General features: G+C 39.9%; 1 protein-coding gene across 3 annotated transcripts in view; it reads right to left on the minus strand.

Moving 5' to 3' along the window:
- Positions 1–11,576, minus strand: part of rdx (BTB/POZ and MATH domain-containing protein rdx) — a 41,330-nt gene extending 29,754 nt beyond the window's left edge. The window contains exons 1-2 of one of the 3 annotated variants that reach the window (XM_011304738.1): positions 11,408–11,576; positions 10,251–10,301 (exon numbers count right to left, since the gene is read on the minus strand). In XM_011304738.1, the coding sequence (XP_011303040.1) occupies positions 10,251–10,258 (8 nt within the window). In that variant the 5' untranslated portion in view covers positions 10,259–10,301; positions 11,408–11,576. Of the gene's footprint in view, positions 1–10,250; positions 10,302–11,017; positions 11,251–11,362 lie in introns of those variants that run through there. The other 2 variants (XM_011304739.1, XM_011304740.1) reach the window with 2 other exon arrangements.
- Between the last annotated feature and the right edge of the window lie 244 nt (positions 11,577–11,820).

Here is an 11,820-nt window from a genome sequence, read left to right on the forward strand (position 1 = left end):
CGGCTGAGGAAATGTAGCTTGAGTACTGCGTGTGTACACTCCCATGGATTATCTCACTGTGTTAATTTTTGTTAACGTTCAGGGATTGAGTATTTTGAATAGTACTTCTGAATAATTAATCCAGTGGAAAAGTGGAGAGCGAGTGAGCAATTGAATGGGGTGATTTGGTGGAGAAATTTGAGAGAGTTCCGGGATTGAGTAAGAATTGTGAAAATGTCATTGTCAAAATAAGTTTTTGATCCCGAGGTGAAGGCGCGGGTCAGGGCCGAATGGATATATGCAGAGGTGGGATCGATTGAATCGAGCGATGCACAGCCTTGCGGTTGACAGGTTGGGTGGAGGACTCGTTGCCTCGTCGACGCAACGACACTCGTCGTCCAGTTAATTGCCGTCCACTACACACACACGCATTAACAAACACCCACACACCCATACTAGGAGCCCGTCATGATTTCGGCCCTGTTAACCCATCAGCATTGAACATGTGTACGTATGAATCAATCGTATGTTCACTCCTTCCTCGAGTGAGCAATTAATTCAGTGCACAATCACCACCGAAGGAGAGTAACCGAATTGATCTGTCATTCCAAAATTTTTGAATATTCTTAATAATTTTTAGAGTAATTATACGATAATCTTTAGATTGTGGTCGTTGGGGAGGGCATGAAAGATTTCTCTGAACCTGAAATCAGATCAATAAAAGGTGTTGTGACCGGGCGTTCGTAATGAGGAAGTGTTCGGTAAAACTGTTATAGTGGAGTAGGTTACGTAGATAAGTGGCCGATGGTTGCTGGTACAAACGCGAGCTGTCAAGCGAGCAGGTGGGCTCGATTCGTCCTCATGTAGTTCATACGCGACAACTTAAGAATGAAACGAAAAAGGAAATAGGGGAAATTTTTTTTTTTATAAAAACATTCGAAAATAATGACGATCGCGGCATTGTGTAGGCGTTTTTCAGTCTCATTATCACGAGAGCGGTATCTAATGGAGTTTCCCACGGGGCCGAGGTTCGATTTTCCGTGGTCGAGCTACGTTAACGTTTGGATATAAACACGTGTTGAATATCGTTTGGAATAGTAATTCTAATGGACAGAAATAAAGGATGAAATGGGCTCGAGAGTGGGAACATTTCGATATCAACGAGAGCAACCAGTCTGTTGATATTACGCATTTATTTATATCTTGCCGACCTCAAATATTCGAGCAGCTTTTCTCGTTGCCCCCGTTTCCCCCTGAGAGCTGGGAATGACGTACATACGTCTTTGGTAACGTGATATTATTTTTTTTTTCTCCCTGTTTCCTCTCTTTCTCTCTGGTATCGTTGGTAACGTGGAATTGAACAGATGATTTGTTGCATTATTTCGCAGGGTTGAAATATAAATGCAATTATTCATAATTGGAATGAGAATGAAATTTGGTTTATCGGATTATGAAGAAGGTGAAATTGCATTTAAGATTGTGGGTTTTGTAAGGTGATTTAGTAAATTGTCAGATGGCATTTGGGTGGAAAAGGTCAGTCACTGAAGGGGTTACAGCTGATGTCTCCAATGTGGAAAGACAAACGTGAGTTATATTTTGAAGAGAAGGGGAAAGGATCCTTCGTAATGCAGACATCCTTGGGTATAGAAAGCTAGAGTGGGTCTATGGGCAATAAATGATAACCCAATTGCTCGGGATTTTTATGCCGTGATGAAATCGATGAAAGACCGAGAGAAAATCCACGTCAGTTTGAAATTCTCAATGAGAAATAAATATGCCCAAAGGGAACAGATACTGTGTGGGTATTCCATTGATGACAACAGTCGAAATATTCTCACTTTCACATTCGAAGGCGTATTGCAAAATTGACACACCCCACGATTCCTCAATTTTTTTTTAAATAAAAGAGTGATTAATTGATGAGCTAAAGTGGATAATGAATTGCCTGGAAAAGTGGAATCGTGAATAGTCACTGTTGACAATTACAGATAGTACTTTGATCTCCGGAAAATGAATCGACTGATTAGTCATATGCTACATAGATTTGATGTATATATGTGCTGGTAACCTGGGTAAAGCTTGGGCCAATTTTGGACGGTTAGTCTCGCCGGTTTTCGCCTCTAACCAGGCTATTCGGTATTGAGCGGGGTGAATGCTCTTGCGCAATACTCCACATGAACATTCACACACACTTGCCCTCTGTACACATTTAAAGTGTATCGGAGGGTGAGCCCTCGGTACATATATACAGCTCAATGTGCGTCTGTTTGTCTTGGCCAGTTTGAATGATTAATAGAGGGAGGAAGAATGGCCAGTCAAAGGTGCCACTGGGAAAAGACCAACGAGACCCCTAAAATCTCCATTTTCCTGTTTTATCTCAAGTTGGATGTCAGGGTGGGGGGATTAAAAAGCTGTTGCTCAGTACTTGGAAATGTGCCAGATCCCTCGCTCGCTCTTTACCGAATTATTACGTGAAATGTCGCGGAAATAATTAGCAATTGAATGCCAATGAGTTTCACTTTTTACTGGAATTAATGCATCAATTCGAGGTCAATGGGGTTGATGAAGGGCTTGAAGATATGCAAAATGCAGAAATATAAAAATAATAAAAATATGATTTTTCGGGGAGTGAAGTTATTATTTTGCAAAATAAAACAATTGGTCACGAGTGTTGACGGTGGAGTTAGATAAAAGGGATAGGTGTGTTGGGTGTAATAGACCTGTAGGGTTTTACAGGTGTGTAGGGCGGTGCCAAGGGTGACGGGGTCGAGATCGTCGGGGTATGGAGGTGAGTTCGAGGACGGCACGAGGAGTCGAGGTCGTCGTGTCCTCGAGCCTCGACCTTCTATCTTGTATACGCTTTTCTTATAACCCTCCACCATCGCAACCCCCTCCAGTAATATACACACCGAACACCGAATATTGTCAAGTTACCTCGATGACTTCACCTCATGCTCCACATCAAAGTAACAACAAATTAAATTATTGTTCAAGCAAATACCGTCTGTACACACCGAGTTAACGATCTAATAGATTTTCCGTTACAAGATTATGTGATAAGTTAATGAACAATTGCATAACACGGAAATTTCATTATGAGTACAATTACCATTGATTCCATTTGCGATAAAAAATGGGTTATCAAGAAAAATTGAAGAAAGAGAGATAATGGATGGAGATAAAATGGAAAATATAGTTTGAAGCGTTGATATCGTTTAAAGAAGCGCGCAGGTGGATAAAATGAAAATGTTAGAGATGACCGAACGTTATAACAGTAGCCCTGACACGTGCAAACACCAGAAAATTGTGCTACAGCCTCGGCCAGTACCACCAAGAACCAATCCAACATTTGTGCAGTACTGCACCTCACACATACAGATTGTAATAACACTTCACAATAGTGAGGTTTATGCCGATGGACGAATGCATGTGTGTCAATGCGACTTGTTCCCCATACTGTAGGTAACATTTGCAATTATGTTATAGTTTATGTTCAACTGGCTGAAAGCATTGACAAACTTTTCACTGTGTTTACTGCTCGGACAAATGTTGGAATAATGGTTCTGGTTGGAAGTGGCTCACGTACACAATCATTTGAATTTCCACCCCTTGCCTTCTCATTATGTGATGCTGACACGACCATTCAACCACTCCAATTACGAAAATGTTTCGATTCGTATTTCAAATACCCTATTCCTGAGATAATGCCACGTGTCATCATCATGCCACAGAATTTCAATTAATTTATTCAAATTTTATCTCATTTTTTGGATATTATCATTCCTAGAGATGGTGTTGCAGAAGAATTGCCCGTGTGCCAGTGAGTGATAATTTTTTCCGAATTTTTTTGCGGAGACATCAGCGACTTTCTAATAGAATTCCTCGAAAAATCCACTTTTTTCTGAATTTTTCGAGGAAGGAGTTAGAAATATGAAGAACCGGGTTATGTGAATATGTGTGCCGTTATATTCTGGTTTCACAATGGATCAATCGGCGGGTTCTCTTGGACGAGGTGAAAGGTGGGAGTTGAGGTCGACAGGATGGCCGAATATCCGCGGATACGATCAAACCGATGATTAATCGCAACTCATCACACACCGACTAAATAAAATTCCAACCATATTTTTAAATCCATCTATAAACCTCCTAAGTAACCCACCATAACTCAATTGCTCTGGCTACCTCATATTCCAGTGGGGTAATTAAGGACAAGTAATTAAGATCGGAGTTTTAGCTGAAGCAGAACACGTACAAACGTCTCTCTTCCGCAGTGAAAATACTCGAGTTACGTCTGGAATTCCAGGATTAATTCTTCGACTTTTGAGAAGGTGAAAAAAAAATGTAATTAAATTTTTTTTTGGAATTCTTTTCGATTAAATGAGTGGAAAAAATATTTCACGCCAATGAAAGAATGCCAAGTGCTCTCCTGATAGATCGCCTCAATTATTAGAAATTACAGTCTGTCTACGCGGATAATTTCCAAAAAAAAAAAAAAAGAGTCAGACCGATCTCACCGGTCAAGAAACATCATCATCTACGAAGCTAACGACACCCAGTTGTGAAACGCATACATACGCCACTTTCACTATCGCGGCCACGTTTCATAACTGTTATTATCGAGGACATAGGTATATGCGTGTATATCAGAGAATGAAAGAAACGTCTGCCCTCGACATACACAAGAGCAGCAGAAACTGGTGATTTCAGAGGGTAGAGAGATGAGGGGATGAGGGGAAAAGGGCCGACACCATTGTTATTCCCTCCAGCATTGAGTGCGAGGGGTGAAACCCCGAGAAACAGAGACAAATACTGGGGGATGAAAGTTTAGTTTCAAAAAGCTCCCTCACTTTTTATTCCTCCATGTTCTTCCACCAGCCTCATCTAGCCATCTACCAGTTGGAATTGTTCGAAAACCGCGAACAGAATCGATTGCAATCTCTTATCGTTCCCCTCGGAGGCGTCGCAATATCGAAATCAAATTTCTTCCTCATTATTTCGAAAGTATAATTTAATATTTTTCCATCGGCAAGAAGTACTTTCCATTCTGGAAAACCAATATCATTTTTATTTTTTCAACCCCAATTACCATCAAGGATCAGACATTCTCAAACTAAAGGATTGGCTTTCTTACAGGGGCAATGGACATTGTGGTTTTTGCGTCAGGGTTTCCCTCAAGTCGGGTAATTTCCTTGAGCCAACCATAGCCGTCACAATAATTATTTAAATACGTCGAGAAAACAACACACCGACACACACACACCATCAACACACCATCAAATCAACATCATGTGAAATAGTACTTATAGCGGTAATACATAGGGTTGTCAAGCATTTCGTCTACTCGCTATTTACGTCGATCAAGGTCTTCTAACTCTTTTATTCTGTCACTTGGACGACTTCATTCAATGTTTTTGCAAGGTAGGGATCAGAAGAAATTTTCCTATTCCATTTGTAGTAAAGAGAATTCTCCAATCGTCTCTGTAATCACTTCCGCATTATCTGGAGTGTGACGTAAGACTATTCTCAATGGGAAATCTCAGTTTTTCAATGAGATCAACCAAAATCGTCGACGTCCGCTCATTATAATGAGATCGTCGTGGATAAGTGGAATGATAAATCAACAGAATTAAATCTCTGTTTATTAACTATGAAGTCGAAGATAAATCGTTGAGATTAACATAGTTGAGTGACTAGGCGCTATTTTCCAGTGGATTTTTATATTTGAAATGAGATCTTGATTGTTGAGGATTTTTATTGTAGTACGAGGTCCAAGTGACACGCAAATGAACCGTGGATTCTGGTGGATGGAATTGGACGTTTGCATTTCTACCACTGGGTGATACACGGGGATTTACATAATACCATCGACGGAGGGATTCCTCTCTGTAGTTGGATGGTTGAAACACGTTGGTGATGATGCTGAGGGGGATTTTGCTAGCTGGGCACGTTTTCACTGCAAAACCCACCCGCATTCCCGGTGGAATCGCTGTTGGATGGGTAAATTTCCCGGGAATTCAAACCAGTCTAGTCGAAACGCATACAACCTCGCTGTTTTTAAATTGCTGTCAGCCGAATATCTCAAGTTCCCAATAAATCCTCCATTCGTTTTAAAAAGGTGTCACTAATTCCTTCTTGATCCACAATACATTTGAAAATTCAACGATTTAACGATTGATTAAAGGATAATGGGTTGGGCTCGCAATATCTGGAGCGAAACCCAAGCCGATGAAGATCCGTGTCAAATCCACATCCCAACCACCAAATTTCTACATTTTTTCGTCCACCCAATCCCTGGAAGGGCTAGTCCCACTGTTAATCCAAGGACAACCTTTAAATCTCCCACCGTTAAATCGCTTTCACTCGGTTAGCTATTGTCTGAATTTTAAAAACTTGAAACAAAAGAAAATAATATGAACAAAGGAGATATAAAAATGAGTATCTCTCACTTTCACCTCGAACAATCGTCCCTCGCTCTCTGGTGTTTCGTTTTGAGGCTTGCATCGAAATAATATAATTGATTTCACCTCGGATTCACGTGAGCGTTTACAGGGAGACAACAATGTGACGACCTCCATTTGGGCAAAACCGGAAATCGGTTGGGATACGAGTGTATGTAAATATAAAAGTCAATGGTAGCCTCATGTGGTACCGTAATCTCGGTACAGGGCCGTGGAGACCCAACGGCGTGATACCAAATGTGAAAACCAGATAAGTATTAACGAGAGGAGAAAAGAGAGGGCCTTGTGTCGAGCAAGCGTAATTCTTCACCAAAGGCAATTAATCTTGGTATGTTTTTTTTTATTACCGGCTTTTTGTTTCGTTCATTTCTCATTACCCTCGTGGTGGAATGAAGAAAATTGGATAGGGTACGAAGAAAAGGAAGAGATGAAGAGGCGCAAAGAGGCGTATCGCTTCACACTCTATTTGTCATTGCGGTTTCGTCAGGTCGAAATCAATGTTTATGAATTGGAGGGGGGGAGAAGAAATTGGGAGGGGAGTGTCATCTGAAATTCATTGCATCACCATTCTTCAGCTCATCCAACCGAATATTGACGTTGAAAAGCCGATGGATCCTGGGAGATATGTTTTACCAGTGGAGAGACAATGAAAATGTAAATAAAAGGCATGGAAAATGGTGGAGCAGTCCCTGACTGTTCGGTAATGACCCGGATTGATTTAGCGGTTGAATAAAAAATTTATAACCGTGATAGTAGCTGTGGTTGGTTGGAGGGGGAATTTGAAAAAGCTAGCAATGATCGGTTCATGGGGCTGTCAGGGTCTGTCTCACTTGAAGCAACTTGAGGCCTCAATGCAGCTTGTGGGTGTCACGCGATCGATCGATTCTATCGTGACATATCCGCGTCAAACGTCACTCGCACATTTTCCCCTATCCCTTTTCCCACTTCCCATCGCCAATATATTTTTCAACTTATATCAACTCTACCGCTGCAACTTTAATCGCATTACCACACCGCTCCTTACAATCCATGAATTCCGATCAGCCAATTTACATTCCTAGATCAAACCGTTTTATCGATTGGCTACTAATTTCACCTGGATTCCCTAATTTGTTCTTCAGGTGAGTAAATTTCCGGTTGAGAAGATGAGTGGTGCTTTGATTTCAACAATTTTTTTTGTTGAATTTTGAGATTTGAGATGTGACTCAACAACTTTTGCAAGTTGTGGTGGCATTTTGAGATATTCATATCAAACGGTTCGAGATAGACAATGTGTCAATTGACGGTGTAATGATTCACTGGGAATACATGATGTATGGTGTTGAAGCAAACTGGAATGAATGAGCTATCCGCTCTCTCGAATCCTTGTGTTACTTTCGAGTCGCTGAGTGGTGCGCCCGCGCGTCGCCCAAGCGACCGGGGCAAACGTTCTTGTAACACATTTTAAAGGACCCAGATATACAATATGCTTCTCCGTGACCGAATACATCCGGGGGACCTCGATCGGACCAACTTCTCTCACTATTTTTTATTCTCTTTTCCATATTTCCTAACGCTTAAATTTCAGATCTCACTTTTCAGAGGCGAAATGCTTGAGGAGGAAGAAATCCCTTAACGTCAGGCGAATTTCACAGCTGTCATACCGATTTCACTCGCAAATTCTCACCGTTAGGCAACACGTCCTCTCACATTCCTAACATCCTCAATAAATCCACCAAATTAACGACAATTTCGATAGTCAGAGAAATCCAAAAAATTAGACTTGAGAAGTGGTTTCCATTGGTATCAATTGGTTGGTGAAAGGAGATGAGTCAGAAAATTTCACACTCATTATTTCCTCGATATTTTCAAAGGGAAATGTTGTGGAGAAATTTTTGAATTTCGTGGACTACAAAAAAGAGAAGATATTTTTTATACCTTGATCCATATGGAATTAGTGGAATAGTAGTAGCTTTTTCGGTAAATGTTATTTGGATTTTCAGTGCTTATGAAATATATTGGAAAGAGCGCAAAAGAAAAAGGGAACGTGAAAGGATTTTCAAGATTTCTCCCATTCTGGCACTTGCCTCCCCAGTTCATCATTATCTCAGTCCATGGAACATTATCTCTGATTCCCTGAGAGAAAACGAGATCTCTCCCCTACTTTACTCGCCCACAGTTACTGAGTCTCGATTCGCCAAGCTCTCAAAGCGATTCGCTCACGACTTTCACTTGTCCAACAACAGTTGACTTATGCCTATAATAATATCTTCAAAAATCAATCGACTCGAATTAAATGTTTACCCGGGGATGGCGATAACTCATTGGTTATTAATGAACCCATCCATCTATCCAGCGGATCAATTAATCAGAAAGGCCTACTGATGCCCGATAGCAAAGATGTATGATTTCTTGAGATAAAAAACGTGTACAAAACATTCTTTCGACCGATGCAATTAGCTGAGAGTTATTCACCGACTGAGGTTGATAAAGTAGAGTTCGTGAAGAGAAAATTAATAATAATAATTTAAATGACACAAGCATTTCTCATTATTATCCCAACTTAATGAAAAAATTGAGAGAATATATGCTCTTGAAAGAGTGAAAGAAACCGCTGAATGTCGAGTTTTTAAAGAAAATATTGACATTCGAGCGATAAAATAAATGTATTTTGGTTTCAATGCCACGTAAAAATCAATAAATCGATGAATATTTCTACATTTTCTAGAGGGAAACCTACGGGTTGTCACGATCGATTACTCTCTAAGTATAAAAGATTCCAGACGCACGGATAATTACGTTCAAGTTCAGTTACACAATTGGTGTTATGATGTTTTTGTTGAATTTAAGGTGGCCTCGGAGAGACTGACGCAGATGCTGCCTGCTCAACATCTCGACTACCCATTTCGTCATTTAAAAAATTCATAGACGGAGCTAAAATGATTATCTCACGTCACTCTGCTCTCTTGATGAGAACGATGGAAGTACTCCGAGATTCATTTATTCGTACGCGAAGTGCACCATGTGAGGGAAAATTATTGCCTTTTTTTTTACAACATTCCTCCTCACAACAAAGGATCATCTATCGTAATTTTGCTAATGAAATACATTTTTTTGCAGTCTCTTCATTATCAATAATGGATTTTTAACGATTGAAATTCATTAATAATTCACACCGCGAATTGTGTGCAAGTTTTCCCGCACCTCGATATAATGAAATTTGAATAAAAAATGTGCGTTAATTTGATTTGAAACCGCATGTTTTATGAAAACTGACATCTTTTGAAAATATGAAAAATGAAGATTATCTCTGCTGATAAATTCAATTATGCAAATAGCAATTGTTCGAAACTACATGGTTCTGAGGTTAAATGTCGAGGTCTCTGGCAACTGTATCTTTTGAAAAAGTCATTAAAGTGGAAAAGAGAAAAAAATGTAGCTCACGAGCTAGTTTATTATGTAAAGCCCACAGAGACAAACGATACACGGTTAGCTCACCTCCCTCGGTCAACTCCGAGGAAGAAGGACGCTCTGCATTATGCATAACAACCACCGATTGATGCCTTTGTACTCGTTATACTTCCGTGTTACGTTTTTCAAAATGGAAATCAATATGTACATGTTTCGTTCCCCTCAAACGACTCGAAGAATCCCGTAAACTTAAACCAGTAATATTAACTGAGAGATAAATGGATGGAGAAGCGACCAGCATTAAAATTCTTCGCCTTCATTCCACACATTAATTCCTCACTTCAATCAATGGAATTTCAAACAGAAAAACATAATTTTCCATCTGATTGCGGAATTAATACTGAAAATATTGCTCTGACTCACCGGAACATAGACGCCAGATTTTGGTGTAGAACCGATGACGCAGAAGGAAACCTGCAACAAGGAAAAAAAAAACAATTCAAACACAAATGTCAATGCGAGATTAATAATGACGTTGAGTCTATTTCCGTAACGTCCTTATTTAACTGTCGAAGGCGTTGTCGTGTTCTCAAGATACCGTACACGTGCGACGTAACTTTATTTCTTTTTGAAACCCTAATGAGCCCTCCGAGAGGAGTGAAATAAATGGGTGAAATGAAAAGGGCAAAAGAATATGAAAAAATTATATGGAGGCAAGTTCCTCGGAGAGCCACGTGTGTCGTTGAAACCAATACATGTTACCGGGTTATTAAAGTGTAATAAATAACACGGAAGGGCATTCGAGAAAATCTAACGAATATCATAAACTTTATGTTGCTATTATTACTGTTTGCTAATGTGACAGACTCATCGACCATACAATACAACAATTTCATTTGTTGTAAAAATATCCGCGAGCCGTTATTATCTTCGAACAACAATTCAATTACTGATTGAGAAAACGAATGGTTGGTGATTAAATAAACCGCCACAGCTGTTGAAAGCTTGTTTGCATTTCTTTGTTTTGTCGAATTGTTCGCCCATTTGTAGGTAATACTCCACTCTATTGTGAAGAAGAAAAGACGAAGATAAATAAAAAAACACAAAAGGAAGATGCATTTGTTCTGTTTGAAGGCCTCTATCAAGGGTTGCAATTAAATCAATAGTAATTAGTTGAGGAGTGACATTACCTGGAAATTGAATCTTCAATGTTAATGAAAGATGCTGGATTTTTAAGGTTATTTGTTGTTTGTGATTTTTGAACGGAGAAAAATGAGAAATTGTGGGTAATTTTTAGGGGATACGAGGAGAGGTTAGTTTAGTCCCGGTGTGTGTCGCCTGGGCCGCACTAAAATTCGTATTGGATTAGCTCATTTTGCTCGATTTAATACGGAGACAGTAAAACCATTTGCCAGACGTTTTATTTGTACTAAAGTCAAGGCCGTTCAACCGTCGGTCGTGGCAAGTTAACAGCGAGGAGAAAAAAAAAAATAATGAAACAGAGGGGGAGAGGAAAAAACGAATGAAGTGACAACCTTGAGGATGAGAGACAGAGGTCTCCTTGCAGCGGAAATTCTTACCGGATGGCACGGTCACTGGCAGCTTCCGTCTTTTTCGATTCACCCCGAAATTTTAATAAACTCTCCACACCTCTCGCCACTTATTATCCCCGACATTTCAATGTTTCTCTCTTTTTGATAGTGGGGGGTTTGTTTTTTTTGCCAAGCACAATACGAGGACCCGGTCCAGAGATTATGAGGAAGATTGTCAGGGCCTGTCGTCAGACGTACGCGTGAAAATGTTGTTGCGGTGGCGCGGGAACTAAATCACATGCCAAGCGGATGGATAACATAGGGCGCGTAATTTTCAAATATCGTACGTCTAGGTAAAACAGCCCGAATTAAATCGAAATAAAATATTAAATTTTATCAATGTTTTCAATTTTTTAAATCTCAGGTGAAATGCACTTTTTCAAAAGCCATTTTTTCGGATA

The sequence above is a fragment of the Fopius arisanus genome, unplaced genomic scaffold (genome assembly GCF_000806365.1).
Source record: "Fopius arisanus strain USDA-PBARC FA_bdor unplaced genomic scaffold, ASM80636v1 scaffold00039, whole genome shotgun sequence".
NCBI lineage: Eukaryota > Metazoa > Arthropoda > Insecta > Hymenoptera > Braconidae > Fopius > Fopius arisanus.